The sequence below is a fragment of the Lynx canadensis genome, chromosome E1 (genome assembly GCF_007474595.2).
Source record: "Lynx canadensis isolate LIC74 chromosome E1, mLynCan4.pri.v2, whole genome shotgun sequence".
Taxonomy (NCBI): domain Eukaryota; kingdom Metazoa; phylum Chordata; class Mammalia; order Carnivora; family Felidae; genus Lynx; species Lynx canadensis.
The window spans coordinates 36,592,958-36,614,649 of record NC_044316.2 but is presented as its reverse complement, the minus strand read 5'-3'; the positions used below and the strand labels follow the sequence as shown (position 1 = coordinate 36,614,649).

Below are 21,692 nucleotides of genomic sequence, written 5' to 3'. Positions count from 1 at the left end.
ATGTGCTCCTCCTTAGGTCTTGGCCCATGTATAAAGTTGGTGTTTCTGCCTTTCTGCAGCGGCAGGGTCTTGCCATGATGGCGTATCGTGAGTTATCTGATGCCAAGCGACAGACTCAAGTCGGCTACCTCTACCTGTCAGGCCACTCCGGACTAGACTTCCAGGGCCACTGGCACCGCTGTGCCTGCAGGTCGGCCAGCAGAGGGCACTCTAAGAGTGGTCATTTAACATCTTCAGGCAGGAGGACTTCCCATCCCAAAGCAAGGAACGTTTTATTGTGGTTTGGGAAAGAACAATTTGCTTCTAATGTCCAATGGCCATGAAGGCCACTTCGATGAGAGTAGATTTCTACTTCTTACTAAGTTTAAAACGAGAAGATTTGGGACCTAAATTGCGTCTAGGCAACTTTATGTTTGATATCACAACTTTCCTTTCCAGAATATAAGGGGTTAGAAGACACCTAATTGAGCTAAGCTGGTTTTCAAAATCTCCTTGTCTAGTGGGTACGGATATTACAGAGGTCATCTCCACGTTGATTCATACTTGAATCAACTTGAATCAACTCCACGTTGATTCATTACTTTCTGATTCATACGTGGTACTATTTGTTGTTATAACATGAGGCTGGTAGAAGGGAGAACAAGCAGATAAGAAGTACAGATTGAAGGCTGTGGATTATATTTATGCAATATAACTTCAACTGCAAATCCACTTATGTATTGTTTCTGTAGTAATGATACTTACCCTTTAACAAGAAACTTATTTGATCCACCCAGTCTCTGGCCTCAGCTGGATTAGCAGCTGTAAACTAAAGAAAAATTAGTGAATTAATTTATTACCTTCGTGAATTCATAAAATTTCCATGAATCCCATAGGGAGGTTCAAAGAGGAGAGCCTTGTGAGTTAAGTTGCGGAGTCAAGTTGAAAGCTCGAGATTCTCTGCCTAACTATTTACAAAAAAGACCAAAATCTTACTCAGAGTGATATTTCCCTTCAGCAATTCTGTATCCCCAATGTGGACTACTATTTGAGTCTGGACATTCATGTTCATGTGCATTCATTCGATTTTCCATGCATTCGTCAGACATTACTTTGGGAAACGTTTACAGGAAAAAAAAGAAAAAGCAAACCAAAATTCCTGACTGCAAAGAACAATGCATCGGTTAGGGAGACAATATACACACTTGAGATGGGAACACTACAAAGAATGTTCATCTGGTAACAGATAGATGCTGAGAGAGCAAAGGAGCACTTACTGTCACCTGGAGTAAGCCAGAGAAGCTTGTTGAAGTAATACTGTTTTGGTTGGATTTTACTTATTTATTTATTTTAATGTTTTTTTTTTTTTTAATGTTTATTTATTTTCGAGAGAGACAGAGAATGGATGGGGGAGGGGCAGAGAGAGAGGGAGACACAGAGTCCGAAGCAGGCTCCAGGCTCTGAGCTGTCAGCACAGAGCCTGATGTGGGGCTCAAGCTCATGAATTGGGAGATCATGACCTGAGCAGAAGTCAGACGCTCAACCGACTGAGCCACTCAGGTGCCCCTGTTTTGGTTGGATTTTAAAAGAGTTGGCAGAAACTGCCTGCTGGAAGGAACCATGTGCAGAGGATTAGGAATGAGTCCACTGTGTATGGGGGAAGGAAGGCAGATCAGCTTGACCGGAGGACAGTGACAGGTGATGCCGGAGTGTTGCGGGTCAGGGAGGAGTTGATGAGAGGGCTCTGAGTACTAGGAGTTCAACCTAAAATGCAGGCAATAGGAAACCACCGTAAATTCTAGCAAAAGGAGCAGGAGATTCTTTCAATAGTTGTGGGTAGGAGGGGTTTGGACAGGGAGGAATGGGAGACAGAAGACCAGCTAGAAGGCTATTTAACTAGTCCTCTGGGGGAGGTGATGAGGACGGCCATTGTGATGGCTGTGGGAATAAGTAAGAAGGCAAAGATCCAAAAGATATCGTAGAGGAAGAATCCACAGACCATGGTAATGACTTGGGTTCAATGGGCCAAAGAAAAGAAGTAAACAAACTCTACATTCTGATTCACAAAACCAGCCAGTCAAGCAGCAAGCCTTAGTAATTTTTTATTTTAAATGAATCAACTTGAAGTGACTGTTCCTGAAAAACATTTTTATCATCTGGCCATTAGGGTAAGACAAAGATATGTGCTGTGTAAGAAACCTAGATTCCTGCTTAATACTTATTAATAGACATTGTCATTCTTGATTTCTTAAAAACTCATTTCCATAAAAAATATCTAAGGAAATTGATTTAGACTTGTCATATAAATTTTTATCTGGAGGAGGCACCATCAATACTGAATAATAAAAATAACTTAGAAACATACCAAGTATATTCATCTATTACGTACATATCTATAAAGGATTCTCTAGCAAAGTTTAGTGTTAAGATAAAAAATTTGCGGGGGTGGGGGGCGCCTGTGTGGCTCAGTCAGTTAAGCATCAGACTTCTGCTCAGGTCATGATCTCGCGGTCTGTGAGTTTGAGCCCCGTGTCGGGCTCTGTGCTGACAGCTCAGAGCCTGGAGCCTGCTTGGGATTCTGTGTCTCCCTCTCTCTCTCCCCCACTCGTGCTCTGTCTCTCAAAAATAAATAAACATTAAATAAATAAATAAAATTTTGAAATTGCATATTGGAGACCTAGGTTGTTTTTATCAAAATGAGAGTTAAGATACTGTAGAAACATAAAACGATGGGTACTGAGAGCCATCTGAAGAGTCAAAGGCTTACTCAAGTGAGTGATATTAACCTTAATATTAACCTTAGCATAGCTTTTCTCGTTTTCCATAAGTTAGCTAAAGAATGGTTTTAGTGGGGTGCCTGGGTGGCTCAGTTGGTTAAGCGGCCGACTTCAGCTCAGGTCATGATCTCGCGGTCCGTGAGTTTGAGCCCCTCATCGGGCTCTGTGCTGACCGCTCGGAGCCTGGAGCCTGCTTCGGATTCTGTGTCTCCCTCTCTCTGACCCTCCCCTGTTCATGCTCTGTCTCTCTCTGTCTCAAAAATAAAGGTTAAAAAAAATTGTTTCAGTAAAATCGTGATAAGATAAAAATTACTAACAACCAGGAAACGATATTTGTACACATACACACACATGTAAAAATATATTTTTGGTGAAAATTATGACATTCCCTTATTCAGAGCTTTTTATTTCTTTAGTTAAATCCACTACTTATTATATTACCTACTATATCATATCAAATATATAAAAATGAACGCAATGAAGAATCAGCCTTTCCCACCCCAGAGCAGGTCCTCTAGTCCCTCCAGTTATCACTGTTACTGCTCACTAATCATTGTCACCAACATCTTAGAAATCCTTCCAGAGATACGCAGTGTGTCTACACACAGGAAGATTATTTTGGATAGCGAGGTGAATATGGGAAAATAACTTATTTTTCACTCTACAGTCAGATTTTTCTCTTTCTGGATGTCATGGAAGGAAGTGAAGATAATCAGGGAACGAGTAAAGAGAATGGGAATTAAAGCGGTGAAGTTAGAGATGATGAATGAGGAACTGGGTTGTGGGCTGCAACAGACAAGACTCTCACCTATGGAGTGAGACCAGGAAGGGGAGGGGTGAGGAGGTGGAAGCCAACCAAAGGCGGTATCTAGGATGAGAGTGACAACACAGAGCAGGAGGGAGGGCACCACATGGCACAGGTGAAGACATGTCAAGAAAGAAGGTCCTGGTAAGAAGTGAGCAGGTAATGAAGAAAGGATGGAACCCAGCATAGCACCCCCAGCTCACACACAAACGTGGAGCGAAACTACAAAGCAGTGAGGACCAACCGCCTCCTCGGCTCATCTTACCTCATAGCTGCGCCTGTCCTGGGAGGTCAGTTCAAAGCAGGATTCTTTCTTGGAATCTTTTCGCAGGTGCGGGGCCATCCGGACACTGTAGTCCTTAATGAGAAAGGTCCCTTTGGGCTGCTTGCCTGCAAGACAGGAAAACCCCCTGTGTCCCTAGAGAAGATGCGACCAAAGGAAGGCGTCCTCTCTGGTATGTAAGCTAAAAGCACAGCAACAGCTGTTCTGTCCCCGAGGAGCCACGATAGTCAAGGAAAGGTCATTAAGGAGGCTCAGGAAGGGGCTACTATGACAGTGAGGCAGAGATCACTGCCAAGCTGGGGAAATGCAACATGAAAGGTTATTTTGCCAAAAGAGGACAACGGAGATGGAGAATTTATTAGAATGTTAAGAGATCTATAACAACAGAAAGGAGGAATTATTACAGCAGGGAGAGTGTGGCTGTAAACGTGAGGCTCTTGAAGGCTATTACAGAACCCTGCAGCGTTATTGCTGTCAGGGCCAGCAGAGCTCACATTTGAGGGGAAGGGACAGCAGCTCAGGGGGCATTACGAGTTCCTGGGGTCCCCTCCTATGCCCTGTGTGGTATTTGGGCTAGACCGCTCTCTACGTCCTGCTGGTCCGGAGGGAATTCATGCGAGAGGGAGAATAATTAAAACTCAGTATTTTGTCCCCCTTCCCAGAGGTCAAATTGGGAAGTGGCATTGGGTGATGAGGAAGGAGGGAAAGGACCCTAAGGGAGGGAAAGGAGAGACCACCCTGGCTGTCACTCTCTTTCTAAAACATAAAATACTAGGAACAGGAAAAGACGGGGTGGTTCCCAATGATTTTGTGCCCTCCTGGTGTAGTTCAGGCAGGACATACAGAGGAGTGGAACCACAATGCCTGGGTGATGATTTGTGTCCTGTTATCATGTGGAATGAATTGCTGAATACATGCTTTTTGAGGCTGATGGTGATAAGGTGGCAGTGGGATGACAATATTAGGAAAAGAAAAGAAAAGAAAAAGACTCCATCCTTACCTGGTTGAGCTAAAGGAAATACACACAAACACTCACTACGTCCTGAGAAAATGTCTTGGGCACAATAAGAAGTAACTGGCGAGAAGGGAGCCATGCAACAGTGCTTTCTGACACCGGAATCTTTTTTGTTAAAGTATCTCTCCTTGTTCTAACTGGCCACTAAAATGTTTTGTTGTTTCTTTGGTCACCAGGTTTTATTTCAGCCTGACGGCAAAATGGTCCATAAAAGTCTCCAAGTCTCTCCCTCTCCCGCTCTCTCACCTTGAGTATAGAGGATTCGGAATGAATGAACGTGACACCTGGTTTTATATCCAGATATGCCAACCACTTATTTAAATGCAGCTGGCATGAAGAAGAGTTTTACAATGATATACATGGTATATTAGTTTTAAGGTTTAAAATAAGAAAATTGCCCCTGGCGGGCTTGTATATGCCTAGAATTCAGGGAACAGATTGTGGTTGCTGGCTCGGATGGTGGTCTGGGCATCGGAAGGACGCTGGGGGTGTGTTACGCAGGTTTTGAGCTATGCTGCTAAGATCGCCATGTAGGGCTTCACACTTCACCCCTACGTGGGAAAGTCTCTGAGGAATATAAAAGGGCGAACCCAAGACGAAGCCAGCGATAACCTGAGGCAGGCAGAGAGGCAGCGTGAGCCGCTGGCCTTGAAGCCCAAGCACAAATCTTAAAGATGCCAGGTCACCTGGCAAAGGTGCTGTTCTTGATGCCAAAGGCACGGCAAGTCCAAAGGCAATTGGGTAGACATCCGATTATTCCCAAGACTGGATATCTAGGCATTGGGAGATGCCTCCCCCTGGGAAAGAAGGAAGAGAAGAGAAACGGGGAGTGACTGGAAGGAAAAGGAAGGGTGTACTCTGAATCACTGGCCTCTGTGCCGAGGTGGCAGAGCCCAAGGAAAGTCCCCACAAGACCTGATGCTTTGCAGGAGGGTATCCCCTCTTTGCAAGTTTGTGTTCACTGACAGTGATCATTTTTAGGCTTTGTTTAGTTGTCGCTGTCTCCGGTTTATGCTTATATCCTCTGTTTCTTCTCGTGAACTTAGTGACTGTGCTAAGCACGGATGGGAGGCCTTCTCGGGAGAGCGTATGAGTGGTGTGCTTGATTGACTCAATGGTGGCTCATTAAGAAGCTGTCTCTGGCCTGAGTCAACACTTCACTGCTGCTGCCATCTGGCTGGAGGGTGTCTCCTGGGCACAGCAGCCATTTGGGTCTCAACACTCCACGGCTCTAGGGATGTCCACGGGACTACTTCCCAGCATTCCATAGGATGAAGTTGAAAGCATAATCTTTGAGAGTCTGGACCCAAGGGTTCTGTTTCTGGGCCATTGGCAAGCTGTTTAAATCTTTCTCACAAGTTTCCCCCCCAGTATTTTAACTATATTATTAATATCCATAAAGAGTTTGAGATTCTTTAAAAAAAATACCAAAGTGTTCAACCTTGATAATATTGTGTTATTAGTCATAATAAAAGACAACCTTTTGACACGCTGACCACACCGTCCTAGTGTTTGAAGTGAAAATAGTTTCTAAATTGGCATCTGAGTTTTTGGTGATGGACAAGGTATTACTTAACAGCCTCTTTCAGTCTCCCAAGCATGTCCCTTTATGGGTGTTAGTTAAGGACTGCTATCTTGAGATCTAAGTGCTTGAGAATTTACGAAGTGCTTGCATCCAGGAGTGAGCTGCTGCTGTGCAGATGAAGAACACTTACTTTTCTCGTTAGCATAGTAGTAGAAGAGGCCTCTGCTGATGACACACCATCGTTTCTGCCATTCCGATCCAAAGAAACTATGATCTAAACGGAACAGCAGTAAGGGGACATAAATTCAGGTAACTACAACCACTGAAGAGTCCGTAAAGTCCAACAACACACAGTCCAGTGTGTTATTGTTTTATTTCCTAGGTTAATGGACTGTAAAACCCTCCCTTTCACTCCCGCAGGTTATCCCATATTGACTCAGAGTCCAGAGGGCTCGCTCCGTTAAAGGTCCAGATTCTACACGGGGTTTGCCTGTTCTGACCTCTCACAGCTGTCTCGCTATTTATCTTCCTTGATATCTTTCAGGTTCTAATCTCATCCAGTGCTTTTCAAATTCTCTATGATCCCTTTATGCGGTGCCTTTTAGCAAACCAAACTGATGCTCAGGCCATGGGCACAGGAAAGGCTCTCCTTGTACTAAAGCCAATTTGCTTTTTGAGTGCTAAACTTGGGACCCCGGGCCTAGGATGGCGGTATCTATTCTCATCCAGTGAGCGATGGGTCAAGAGGTGGGTTCCTCTGAAACTTGAAACTGGGCTGCTTCACACAGGATATAACATGATACTCTTGGCAACGGTTTTGCTCTATGGGAGCACACTGAGAGATGAGAACAAGAATATCATCGGCAATTCATTCAACAAGGATTTATTAAGCACCTGTTGTGTACCAGGTGAGCAAAGCAGAACCAGTTCCTATTCTGACGAAACTCACAATCTGCTGAAGATTTGGGGGGGCGCTGGACTACACCAGACTTCTCTCTTGCCTTCCTTTTGGTCTCCCAGCTCCTGAGCGCAGAATTGGGCATAGAGACAGCACTTTCTACATTAGTCCTTTTTCCTCATTTCCCTTCCCTTCCTGGACTGTTCTGAGACCTGTGGGTCTGATCAGTACCTTTGCTTTTCTTCTCCAAGTATCCCTGCTTGATGATGTTATCCAGCTCTTGAGCTCCTCTTGTGATGTCTTCCACTCCTGAAAGGAACAACGGCAAAAATGCTTTGTTGAAACCTGGCAGAGTTTTCATTTATTTAGGCAACTTTAGATAATCTACATTAATGAAGGGGGTGCAGAAGGGCAATTGCTTAAGCACAGCACAAAATAAGATAATTTTTATATGATTGGGGAAAAAGAGTAAATTTTCTTTCTCCCTCATTATATCTAATGCTAAAACCACTTACAATGATCTAAACATACATTAGTTTGTGCAAGGGGAGGTAGCCTAAATATGTACTGATTGGCAAGAAAAGGACTCCAGAGAATTAAGAATTTGCAGTGGAGATAAGCTCCAAATTGGATAACCACACTGAGATCATCAAAAGTCAAATGAATAGCTACCAGCAGAGAGACGCTTTAGTGAGTGATAGAGTTCACCATAGACGCAGCCACCTCCGTGAGAGCAATAAACACACACTCACTCTTAAAAAACACACACACACACACACACACACACCAAAACACAAAGCCATCTAGTGAACATAAATTTTATTAAGTTCACACAAAGAAGGGCTATGCAAGCTGAACTGACAATAGCCACCAAATCCTGGTTTTGTCCAAGTATGGGAAAGAGCCTAACAATGGTAGAAGCCTTTACCAAGAGAAGACTCTGGAATTGACATCAGCCTCTAATCGTATGCTGCTAACATCCTTGACTTTCAATTAGCCTTGTTAGGTACAAATTTATTGAGAAGTCAAGATCCTCATCCATCTTTCACCCTGAGGTTTATACTTATTTTATAGAAGAGAGGAGTAAAGGACAAAAAAAGAAGGGATTTACTCCTTAAAAAATCAAATGAAACAAGAACACAAAAAATTCTTAAAAAAATACGAGTCCATATTTCTTTTTTTTAAGTTTATTTTTTTGGTAATCTCTACACCCAATGTGGGGCTCGAACTCATGGCCCCAAGATCAAGAGTTGTGTGCTCTTCCGACTGAGCCAGCCAGGTGCCCCCAAGTCCATATTTCTTAATTAGGAGAAATAAGGAGAGTGGGCTGGCAGGATCCTAATGTTTATTGTTTTTAGTCTCCAAAACCAAAGCTCCTTTGGTTTCCCTTAAAAGATTTAGAAAGCAAAACAAAATACAAACCAACTCAAGGGACAACCACATAGGAATCAACTGGGTCACCTATACAATATCTTGAGACTTTTGGGTGAAGTAATTTTTTTTCAATTACACAATTGTTTTTTGAAATTTTCCATAACTAACATTTATTCAGTGGTGGCTATGAGCTGGCAGTTTACTTCTTGCTTAAAATATTTCTTGTTTAAAAATAACTTAAGAATTTTTTTATTTTAGAGAGAGAGAGAGAGAGAGCAAGCACGAGCATGTGTGTGAGCAGAGGAGGGGCAGAGGGAGGGAGGGAGGGAGAGAGAGAGAGAGAGAGAGAGAGAGAGACAGAGAATCTCCAGCAGGCTCCACACCCAATGTGGAGCCTGACGTGGGACTCGATCTCATGACCCTGGGGTTATGACCTGAGCCGACATCAAGAGTTGGACACTCAACCGACTGAGCCATCCAGGCGCCCCTAAAAATAACATTTTAAGACAATTTAAAATGCAACTAAGATTACCTTTTGCTTCTAAGTTGTTTTGAACTTAGTTTTAAACAGAGATCTGAAGGGCTTTTCTTTTTTAGTGTGTCTAAGTGCCTGATTCTTTCTATTTGTCCTTATTGTCAACTTCCTTGTTCACGGACTATTTTCATTTGTGTGCTCTATGGTTAGCGAACTCTGTGGCTGCTATAAATCCTCCCAGATGGGTCTCAGGGTGCACACGTGAGATGAAGAGCAGCAAAGGGAAGTTCATTTGTCTAGGACCCTTTCATTTCTCCCACCCTTCTGAAAATTCTAATACCTCTCTGGCAATGCTCTCCAAGAAAATAGAAACTGATCTTATGGAGGGTGGAGTGGCCGGGTTGAGGGCCTGATATGGTTGAGAAGGTCCTTTGCAGGAGAGCCTATCTTCTCTGCAGCGCTATCAAAAATTGCTCCTAGAGGCTTAAAAATTAAATGAAAGACACAGGAGATGAGAAAAACAGGATCCCCTAAGCTTGGAGTTTCTATTTCTTCTTGCAGTTTTTTTTTCTTTTCTTTTTCTTGTTTTAAGGTCTTGTTAAACTTAGAGATACAGATTCTAGTTAGAGATGCCGAGAGTCTGAATCATAAAAGACATGTTAAACGTTCTATTAGAATTCAAACCTCCTTTTTTAATGCAAATCTAAATGCCATTTTATGGAACATCTATAATTATGAAAATGGGAAGACATTGCCTCGTGTGCGGGGAGAGTCTGTGAGTATGAATATTACATTAATGTGCCCACACCAGCTCACTGATCCTGCTGGCAGGAGCATAAAAAATGCTTGAGTGAAACTTTTATTTAGATGTTAAGACTCCAGGCCCCAGCGGGGTGACAGAGACAGTCCCTGCGAGTTGCCATCAGAAAAAGAGCTTGAATTGAATTACCCAGGGGGGAAGGAAGTAGTGATGAGCACTGCTTCGCTTATTTAATTTCATTTACTTTCAGTACATTATCAGCATGAGGCTTTTCTCTCCCCACCAACCGAAACCCAAGAATGCCACCACCAAGAAAACAAAGACATAATGCCGCAGAGACGTTTGAACCTCGAGTCACTAATTCTAGGAAACTAGGGTCAGTACCATCACCGCCTTCTCTCCGAAAAGAGTCACACTCAGTTTGCTGAAACTGGGCAAAAAGGGAGCTGCTGACTTTTCTCTCTTGGTCATTCACCAACAGATTCTGAAGAGCTAGAGATATGGTATTTTATGTGCTGGGTTTTTGCGAGACGTGTTATGTTGCTTTCTTATTAGAGGGAATCTGTACTGAGGAACTCTCTTCCCTGGTTTCCCTTATGGGCAGTGGAAAAAATGGGATGAAGCGAAGGGGAAGTTTGAAATGGCTATGGAAAACAATTAGGAAATCAAATCAAAGCAATCTCTATTCTAGTGATTGTCTTCTGTGTGCAAGGGACTGTGTGGGGAGTCTAATAACAGAATTGTTCTCAGTGTAAGTTGACACTGAGCTCAATTTCATTAGCTCCATGATCTATCAGATAAATCCAGACAACCAAGATGGGAAGCCATTGTGGCAATCAAGCTGTCTCCTACTTCGGTGTCAGCTCAGTGTCCTACTGATCAAGAACCAGTGATCTTGAGGGTGCACCACGTTGGCCATGGTCCCGGGGTGATGAAGTAGGAGGAGCCTTGTATGCCTGAATCCACACCTACTGGCAAATGAACAGGTCTGCAGAGCTACTTAATGCCTAATGGGAAGCACGTAAATGCTTTGTAGGATGATAATAAAAACAGGAAGAAGCCACAAATAATTGCATGGGTTGCTATTTTAAGGCCAAAACATTTATATGTAAGTATACAATTTTTAAAAATAATCGAGCCTTTTTGTCCATTACCTGAAAAAAAGATATCACCATCTTAATGAAAAAATAGAAATGATTTAGATTTATTGGGAAGAAATGGCCTTCTTGGACAAACCTAAGGGTGCATCACAGTGTATCAGCACAAAACAGAATTACATTCGTGTCATCATCTCTCTCTACCACTGCACTTAACTAAATCTCCCAGAATAGCCCATATAAAGAAAAGATTCACTTAGCTGAAGGATGTGGGGCCATAAAGATAAGATCAGCAGAGAAGGTGTTACCTAGAAGTGATGGCCACCCAACTTTCGTGGCAGATGAAGATAAAAGAAATTCTCGGACATCTTTCTCTCCTCATCCAGATTCCTTTAAACCCTTGTATCCCACCCATACCCAACTCTGCAATAAAACACGACGGACTAGGATTCTGTCTCTCAGCACTAAACATGACTCTTCAGTCAGCTATGGACAGCAACAACAATGGGGACCCTTTGAGTGTGATACATTTCCATAAAGCAGTCAATAAAAAAGACATGGGAGCTTATGTGAGTCACGGCTTATTTAATCAGCTGTGTTCTAGCCCACTGAGAAAAGAGAATTGGAGAAATCACTTGGCAACACCACAGCACAAGGCTAACAGTACAAGAGGCCATGCAATCTCGTTGCAAAAAGGTCACAACCCCTGCAGAACCAGGCAGGTGCCCGTGAACTTCCCTTAGAGGCAGCTGGCTGGTTTCTTGCTAAGCCAACCTGAAATGAAAATCGATGATTAAGAAAAAAAAAAGTTTTTTATGTTTATTTATTTTTGAGAGAGAGAGACAGAGTGTGAGCGAGGGAGAGGCAGAGAGAGAGGGAGACGCGGGATCCAAAGCAGGCTCCAGGCTCTGAGCGGTCAGCACAGAGCCCGACGTGGGGCTTGAACTCACGAACCACAAGATCATGACCTAAGCTGAAGTCGGATGCTCAACCGACTGAGCCACCCAGGTGCCCCTAATCAATGATTTAAAAAAAACCATCTTTTGTTCAACTGCCACCCCCCCACCCCTTTAAACTGTGGACTTCTCCCATTGTCCCTTTTCCTTTTAACCCAAGTTCTTTCCAATTGTTTGGAAAAAGGGACCAAACTCCAGCCTAGAGACTGAGAGCTACCAGGGGTGAATTTCAGGCAGGGTGAAGTTTATCAGGTTCCTCCATTAAAGTACCTGTGTTAAGGGCCCCAGGGGATTGGGTGGATGAGGTTGGAGAAAATCTAATATTTGGAGGTGGGGGATGAACTATGTTCCATCTGGTCATAGATGGTCTAGATGGTTCCATCTGGTCTAGATGGCTGGTGGGTGACAAACACACAGTTCACAATGCCTCAAATGTACAAAGGGGAAGAGAGTATTGCAGGGAGGGTGAGGGTAGTATTCTTCTGGCTGGTGGTCGCTGGTCCTAAATCTCCTTTGTAGTTGGTTTCTGTGGCCTTTGTAAAATAAGTTCATTACAGTTTTCCCTCAGCTTCTTGAACGTCTCGGCTGCTTTTTTGCCTTTTTTTCTCAGTTTTCGGGAGCCAGTCAGTAAGTCACAGTCAGTAAGTGACAGTAAGCCAGTCAGTAAGTGACAGTCAGTCTGAGGTGTCAGGCGTGTTCAACTTCGAAGCATGACACTAACAGGGAAGTTGGTTTCGAAGACTCTTCCTCCCTTAGTCTCTTGGGACAGCCTCACAGAATTCTCTAACTTCCGTGGTTCTATTCGCTACCCGCCTCAGTTGACACCTTCACACTTTCCTGTCATTTTGCTTCACTTATTAAGGAATTTACACCAACACATGTAACACATGTGAGGTGAAAAATTCTAAATCATGAATAATAATCGACTTCGGATCGGAAAGTTTCAGAGATGCAGAAAGACCGCTCAGACAGCTTTAATTTCGTGGAGGAATAACTGGGATGCAGAGGAGAGGAAGAGGAGGGGACTCAAAGTACTTGGTCAAACTCTTCAACAAGCTGTGGCAGAAGAAGCTAGAAAACAAAACAAGGGGAATTAGAGTGAGACTGAAGGTCTAGCTGTAAGCAAACCAGCACAGGAGACAACATTTGGGAGATCTTGATGGACTCTTGTTGGCCCTCAAACTTTTTAAGGTCTTAAAAAAGATCTGTTAATTCAGGTTACTGGATCTGGCAATCCAGACCAGACTATAAAAATCTGTGGAAGAAACCTTGTTATCCTGAGGATAAAGAAAATTCATGAGAGGTTCTAGGCCAATAAGTAGTACTAAGAACAAAGGCAGATAATTGATGAGCGGAAAAATTAAAACTAGGGGCGCCGGGATGGCACAGTCCGTTAAGCATCTGATTCTTGATCTCGGCTCAGGTCATGATCTCAGTTTGTGAGTTCGAGCCCTCACATTGGGCTCTGTGCTGATGGTGCAGAGCCTGCTTGGGATTCTGTCTCTCCTTCTCTCTGACCCTCCCCCGCTTGTGCTCGCTCTCTCTCAAAAATAGGGGCACCTGGGTGGCTCAGTCGGTTAAGCGTCCGACTTCGTCTCAGGTCATGGTCTCGCGGTTTGTGAGTTCGAGCCCCGCGTCGGGCTCTGTGCTGACAGCTCAGAGCTTAGAGCTTGCTTCAGATTCTGTGTTTCCCTCTCTCTCTCTCTCTGCCCCGACCCCACTCACACTCTGTCTCTCTCTCAAAGCTAAATAAATGTTTAAAGAAAAATTAAAAAAATAAATAAATAAAACGAAAAAAATAATTAAAACTAATATGTTCTAATGAAAAAACCAAATAAACTTTTAATCTGCATTTTATAAAGCATGTTTATATCTCATTTGAGCTTCACAACAGTCTGTGAGGTCTGTATTATTATTAGTTCTTTAATAGCACTCTTTATGAGTGCTCTTTATTAGCACTTTACAGACCAGGAAATCTTTTTAAAATTTCTAAAATCTTTAAAAAAAAAATTTTTTTAACATTTATTTGTTATTGAGAGACGGAGAGAGACAGAGCATGAACATGGGAGGGGCAGAGAGAGGAGGAGACACAGAATTCGAAGCAGGCTCTAGGTTCTGAGCTGTCAGCACAGAGCCCGACATGGGGCTCGAACTCACAAACCGAGAGATCATGAACTGAGCCGAAGTTGGATGCTTAACTGACTGAGCCACCCAGGTGCCCCAGGAAACTGAGTCTTAGTGAAATTACTGACCTTGCTGAAGCCTGCTCAGTTGGAACAGCCCACGCACTTTCCCCCACCCTGAGCCTGAGTTGAGGAGACACACTCAGGGTGGCTGAGGAAAGACAGGGTCTGCCAGCCTCACTCTCCCACAAAAGACCCCATTTAAGTACAGAAAAAGAAGCAGACAAGTGTGTGGTTATTCTAATACTTAATGTCAAAAAATTATTATTACTATTTTTACAAATATTTTTTTAAAAATACAATTTATTGTCAAGTTAGCTAACATACAGTGTATACAGTGTGCTCTTGGCTTTGGGAGTAGATTCCCATGATTCATCGCTTACATACAACACCCAGTGCTCATCCGAACAAGTTCCCTCCTCAATGCTCATCACCCATTTTCCCCTCTCCCCCATGCCCCCATCCACCTTCAGTTTGTTCTATTTAAGAGTCTCTTATGGTTTTCCTCCCTCTCTGCTTGAAATTATTTTTTTCCCCTTCCTTTCCCCCACGGTCTTCTGTTAGGTTTCTCAAATTCTACACATGAGTGAAAACATGATATCTGTCTTTCTCTGACTGACTTATTTCAACTAGCATAAATATCCTCCAGTTCCATCCATGTTGTTGCAAATGACAAGACTTCATTCTTTCTCATTGCCAAGTAGTATTCCATTGTATATATAAACCGCATCTTTTTTATCCACGTAGGGACCTCATCAAGATAAAAACCTTCTGCACAGCAAAGGAAACAATCAACAAACCTAAAAGCAACCGATAGAATGGGAGAAGATATTTGCAAATGACATATCAGATAAAGGACTAGTATCCAGACTCTATAAAGAACTTACCAAACTCAACACCCCCCAAAATTGTTTTAAGATACTATATTTATTTAACTTTTTTAATGTACCGGCTGACTAATCTATGGAATTGCTTTCCAGGGCAGGTCTGTGTAAAATCCAAGAAGTCAATAGATACACAGTACGGAGCACAATAAGAGAACATATGAGAATACAATAAAAGGATACACGGGTAAAGAAAATACAAGAGGAAGCCACCTGGAGCTCTCACAAATGGTGCTTGGTTACCAAGGTTTGGAAGATGTCTTTTGATGCAAGAGTGGTATCTAGAGGAATGGTATCCAGTGTAGGGCTCATGCAGGAATCTTGAACATGATGTATTTACTCTTTAAGGAAGAGCACTTGGTTTAAAGAGAAAGAAGATTTAGAAAAATGTTTATTTTTGAGAGACCGCAAGTGGGGGAAGGGCAGAGAGAGGGGGACAGAGCCTGATGTGGGGCTCGAACTCACGAACCACGAGATCATGACCTGGGCTGAAGTCGGATGCTCAACCGACTGAGCCACCCAGGTGCCCCAGGAGTAAGATTTTTAAGCCAAATACCCCAAGTTGGTTCCTTTTCACAAAACATTCCATCAACAATGCCACGCTACAAGGTAACATATGGAAACTATGACGACTCATGGAGGATGAAGAACCTTCTTATTTCTACAAAGAGGCACCACACTAATCGTCGGAGGGGCCTGTGGTCTTAGGGGATGCTCCTCTTCCATGTCTTCACATTCAGTGGGATTTTACTTGTAAGAAGTGAAAGAATTAGAAAAAAGCCTTTCCAACTCCAGGTATGCTAACTTCAACACACTATTTCTAGCATCTAAATAAATGGTAATAGTAATCAGCAGCATCTTCTAAGTGTACATATTTCACTTTAAAAAATATATTTTGTTAACGTTTGTTCATTCTTGAGAGACAGAGCATGGGGGGTGGGTGGGGCAGAGAGAGAGAGAGAGAGAGAGAGAGAGAGAGAGAGAGAGAGAAAGACCCAGAATCCGAAGCAGGCTCCAGGCTCCGAGCTGTCAGCATAGAGCCCAACGCGGGGCTCGAACCACAAATTGTGAGATCATGACCTGAGCCGAAGTTGCTGCTTAACCGACTGAGCCACCCAGGCACCCCTACATATTTCACTTTAAAGAATGACTCACTCCATATAATAATCCACTAAGTCTCAATCATCGAATCATGACACATTGGTGTTTTTGATCAATTGCAGGTGTTAATCTACAGGGCAGAGATTTCAAATAATTCCCTTTTAGAATAAGAATGGATTCAAAGTTTTTCTTACTAATATCTGCATTCTGATATGCTTTCTTAAGGGAAAAAGCCAATCGAAAAATAATTTATAGCTTATCTTACTTATGCTACAATCTATGGTACTAAATACATCAGATGCACTATTACAATGGTGGGAATCAAGAGCTCCCCCAGTGCTTTATCTCCTTGAGAAAATCGTGTTTCTTCAAAATCACGGGTGTTCCATGGAAGTGGGCCGAGCATATAAATGTGGGTGGACATGTGTCATGGTGGGAAAAAGGCTGAGAAGTCATGCGATCTCCACACAAATTGTTTAAACTCAGTAAGTCTCTTGTGTCTTCTGATTTTGTTCATGATGCGTACCTGTAACCCAGCACCCTCAGCTTTATTTTTATCCTAGGAATCCTAGAACCACAAAGATCCAAGCTGCCTAAAGTCTCTTTAGTAGCCAAACCACAGTAACTGGCAATCATACAAAGTGAGAATCCTCATACAAATCCAGGCAGCAAGGCTTCAAATGGCCTTGCGACTCTAATAAGTAGGTAGAGAGGATGGAAAATGCCAAATCATCTTTTTACAAAACTTTGAAGGATCACTGTATTCCCTCCTTGTCCTGAGTCAGGTCACCATTAGATAGATATGTGTCATTTAAAAGCATATCTATAAAGTGAATGACAAAATATCGTTTCTAAATCTATTTATTTACTACTCCGCTGGGCTGTGATAAGAACACGGGGGAAAGAAAAGAAAAAAGAAAAGAGCCTTGCCTAGGTTTGGAAGAATTTTTTTTAAATTTTAAATTGGTTTACCTTCTATTTGTCTACCATACTGTGGCCAGAAATCATTTTTCTGAAACACAGAAGTGGTCATGTCACCTTCCTGCTTAAAGCTAATGGTTCCCCATTACTTATAGGGAACCATTATAGGGTGGTATCGAATATCACCGATCCCTTATAGGATGAACATCAAACTCTCCAGCATACAAAAACTTTAAAATATTTGGTCTCACCTATTGTCCAGTTTAGTTTTCTTCTAAGCCCCATACCTCCCAATGCTCCAGCAACAGTAAAAGTAACAAATTGCCGTCTGGAACATGCCATGTACTGTACACTACAGAACTTTGCTCATCTGTTTTTCCTCTTTGGGAATTCCTCTCTCTCTTTCAAAGTAGGGCATGCTCCCCCTACCCCCTTTTAAGTTTGTTTGTTTGTTTATTTTGAGAGAGAGAGAGAGAGAGAGAGAGAGCGAGCCCTGTGCTCAAGTAGGGGAGGGGCAGAGAGAGGGAGGGAGAGAGAGAGAGAGAGAGAGAATCCCAGGCAGGTTCTGCACTGATGCGGGGCTCTAACTCATGACCTGAACTGAAATCAAGAGTCAGCTGCTTAACCTACTGGGCCACCCAGGCATCCCAAGGGCGTCTCTTTTAAGACTCAATTCAAATATCACATCTTCCCTGGATCTTTCTATTTTTGCCATGTAGAATTATACACTCCCTCTTCTGTGTTCTAATGCCATTTTCTATAGGGCATTATTATAGCACAGTCTTGGCTCCCAGGGGCCCTTTTCCCCAGTACTCTCCAGTCTTGACTTAGTTATTATGTAAAGCTACTATGAACAAGGGAATTGAAAAGGGGCTACTGCTGCAAAAAGGAATACAGCTGCGGGTCTAGGTAGAAGGCAGTAGGAAGGATAGCCTAGAAAGGGGAATGAGGGTAAAAGTAGGTCTTGCATTTGTAGGTGGAGACATGACACTACGGAGGAAATTAGGTGAACAAACATCATAGCACCTGGATTGAGAGGAGGGAACAAAGAAGAATCCAGTACACCTGTGCACCTAGGGGGACGGGCCAGTGTTTGCACCACAGCTGTCTAGTTAAGGAGGGTAAGAATTAGACTGAGGGGCAACCGGAACATGGGAACAACTGAGACCCATCGCAGGCTAGGGCTGTACCTTAAGTAACTGCTGGACTGATATGGGATTAAGAAGGATCCTTCCCTAAAATACGCCACAGGAAACGCTGAGGAGTTCGGTGCTAATTATTTATTTTCTTGACACTTAAAGAAAAGCTGCTGGTGGGAAATCTGGTCCCTTTCATAGAGGGCAGTACAATTCATTATTCATTATTTCTCCCTGTATCCCCAGGGGCCTTGTACACACAGTAGGTGCCCGAAATATGTGTGTTAGGAGAAACTGCAACCACTTCTAGCCTAATGGGACTTGTGGTCTAAGCAGGCAATATGGGAGTTGAATATTTGTTAGATAAATCATTTTCATTTAAGCCACAAATGGTAATTTTTGTTCTGCTGTACCTCACAATTTTAATCTGAAGGTTGGTAACGTGAAATAAGAAGTTAAAAAGGCAGAAAGAAGCGTTAGCCAAGACAGCAAGGAGGAAACGGGCAGTGCAGAAGCCAGGATGAGTAACAGGACTGAGAATGATAGGAAGGGGGCAAAGAGAATTTTGGGGGGAAATTGGGGAAAAATGCCATGAACCTCAACTGGAGAGAATGAAGTTTCTGAGACTATTTCACAGCCTCACCGAGACCCGGCTCTCTTCACCTCAGACCTCATCATCAGCTTCCGGAAAGCGTCAAAGGATGGGATCTGGAGGAAGCCAGACACGGGCAAAGGGCCGAGCCACATGCCAACAACCTGACAAATGGATCACCAAATACTTCTCAGAAATAGCTGTCGAAGGCAATTTTTGAGCTACAGGCCTTGAGTGGCTGAGAACTTGACCTCTTCTTGTAGCATTTCCCCAGTCTTATTATTTCTCTGAGGAAAAAAATGGTATTTTTCTCTTTGGTCTCCATTTGTTTTGCATCCCATACGCTAAGATCCCATGTGTGTCTGAACACTTCATACTGCTGCTGGCGAACCCCATGTGGGGATTAGCGTACGAGGATCCTGGAGTCTCTATTGTAGTTACTCTCCAAAAACAAAAGATTTCAAGGAGAAGCCAAATGATAACAATTTTGCCTTCTCTGTGTCTCTCTGGTAAAAGACATTCAGATATCATCAGAGCGCTGCATTGAGGAAACTTTTAAAGCAAACAAAGCAGAAAATCAAAAAGGAGACTCAGGAACTAATTATTGTGATTCTCCGGGGGTTTTTCAGGGTGGGTGATCTAATGAGAACTCACACACCCCATCAGGAAGGACTTGATGGGAATGCAATGATCTTAGCAATGTGGCTTTGACCTGGTATGTATCATCTACTGGACAAAGTGTCACTCCCCAGCCAGACCTCACTCCCAGCCAGCTCCCTGGGTGTGTGTCTTTGTACAGCGGCACACGATCAGGGACAAAAACGATGGCTATGATAAGGAACCTCTAGGGCAAAAATCGCCTCCTTTCCTTATCGCCTCCTTCCCTTATCAGTTACATATTTGAGATTTAAAATCTTTCTTGAATCTCCTGTTTCACCTGATAAAACTCATGTAAGTTTGAGGTAAGTCAAACTTTGTAAGGAAAAAAATTAAAGAGGGGAAAATGAGGGTGATGTTCCTAGACCCAAAAGTTTCCAACCAAATCACCAAGTCTGTAATTGCAAAATAAAAACACTAAATCTCAATATCTATTTGCACAGCTCATTAACTAAGGGCTCACACTCAGCAAACAGAGAGAGAGAGAGAGAAAAAAAAAGAACCTTCAGCACCAAATACATTTGGAAAGTTACTATGGAGACCTGTCTTTCCCTGGATCTAAACTAGACTCTGTCACATTCTGCTAGGCTGCTGTCAGATGCATCTGTCTGTCTGTCTTTATTGCTTATTTAGAAAGTTGCAAATCTGGATGACGCAAAGTGTCTTTTGTCAGACCATGCTGGAGAGAGAAAGAGAACATTCCTTTCCCCACTGAGCATTATGAACATTATGGCAGGCACTCGACCTGCTCTGCTACTGGGACAACATGATTTACAATGTGAAAAGGGAAAACCTAAATCACCAAGTAATGAAAACATTAAAGTTAATGCATCACAAGTGAGGAATTTATTACCATTAACTCCAATAAACAGTTATAAAACACTCGTCCTTTCCTGTCCATGCACAGGGACACAGACACTGGACTTCATTAAGCTCAACTTTCTTTTCTTCCTCACTAGACCAGTCATGTGTGTTCGAACCAACCACCATTTATTGTTAAGTGGACTGGTTCATTTTCCAGGACTGCAGAAAGCTGAAGGCACATCCATTTTGCTTCACGGTGCTTGGTACAGACGGATGAAATAGCAAAGTTTAGAAGACATGAGCTCGGTGTTGCTATATAAGTTTATTTAAAAGTCCCTAAAATGTATGTCTGTTAAAAGCAGAGTAGCTCTTCTGAGCGGCCCTTCTCAGAAGCAGGTATATAAGTAATAATGCCGAGCGAGGAGGGTGGCATATTGGATGCCAATGCACGTCAGGTGCATTTAGCGGAATAATTTTTCCCTTGTTATTGTTTGGTTTAGCACCTTAGAAGCCTCAGATGGAAACCCATTTCCTTCCGACATTTTTCTCTGTCACAGGGGCATACCAGTTTATTACCTTAAGGTTGTTCATGAACAAAAGAGGCTGCACATATTGGATGGCTAGGGTACATTGGTTACGGATTCATTTGTTTTAGAGGAAAAAAAGAACCAAAGTGTCTTTTTGGAAAGCCAGCTCTAATTGTGGAATTGCCTGTGTGTGACAGACAGGAGAGGCAGCATGAAACTCAGCCTTTCTGGACCAAATAGTTACAATGGTAACAGTGATAATAGTAATACTTTACATTTGGATAGTACTTTATTTAGTGTTTGTCAAATGGTTTCCTTTATCGCACCTCGTTGATTCTGATACAGATAGAAAGGTCTTACCAGTCAAGCCTTTGGAGGCTGAAAATAAGGCTCAGAGAGGTAAGTGACTTTCTCACAAAAGCTTGAAAGGAGAGTCAAGACACAGACTGGTTATTTCTTTTTCTTTTTTTAAGCTCCAAATCCGATACTTCTTTTTTTTTTGCTACACATTTTACATAATGAATCGTGTTATAGTCATAACTATAACGTAAAGTCAAGATGAAGAATGTGTTTTTAATTAAAAAAAGTTTGTTTGATGCTTATTTTATTGTTGAGAGAGACAGAGAGAGAGAGAGAGAGAGTGAGGGAGGGGCAGAGAGGGAGGGAGACACAGAATCCGAAGCAGGTTCCAGGCTCTGAGCTGTCAGCAGAGCCCAACGCGGGGCTTGAAGCCATGAACCGTGAGACCATGACCTGAGCTGAAGTCAGACGCTTAAAGACTGACTGAGCCACCTAGGCCCCCAGAGATGAAGAATGTTTTAATTATAGGTTTCTCGGCCCAAATGTCATGGTTTTTAGGAACCCTTTCTGCTAAGCATGCCTACAGCACCAATACCGCCAGATGGAGCCTGGGAGTTGCTCAGGACGTCAGCCCCAAATGGGG

The 21,692-nt window shown here is 42.9% G+C and overlaps 1 protein-coding gene across 3 annotated transcripts in view; it reads right to left on the bottom strand.

Annotated features, from left to right (window-relative positions):
• The window catches only part of SKAP1 (src kinase associated phosphoprotein 1), a 287,749-nt gene that overhangs the window by 51,851 nt on the left and 214,206 nt on the right, over positions 1-21,692 (bottom strand). For all 3 annotated transcript variants that reach the window (XM_030296974.1, XM_030296975.1, XM_030296976.1), the window contains exons 5-8: positions 7,514-7,591; positions 6,575-6,658; positions 3,827-3,951; positions 745-808 (exon numbers count right to left, since the gene is read on the bottom strand). In XM_030296974.1, the coding sequence (XP_030152834.1) occupies positions 745-808; positions 3,827-3,951; positions 6,575-6,658; positions 7,514-7,591 (351 nt within the window). The remainder of the gene's footprint in view (positions 1-744; positions 809-3,826; positions 3,952-6,574; positions 6,659-7,513; positions 7,592-21,692) is intronic.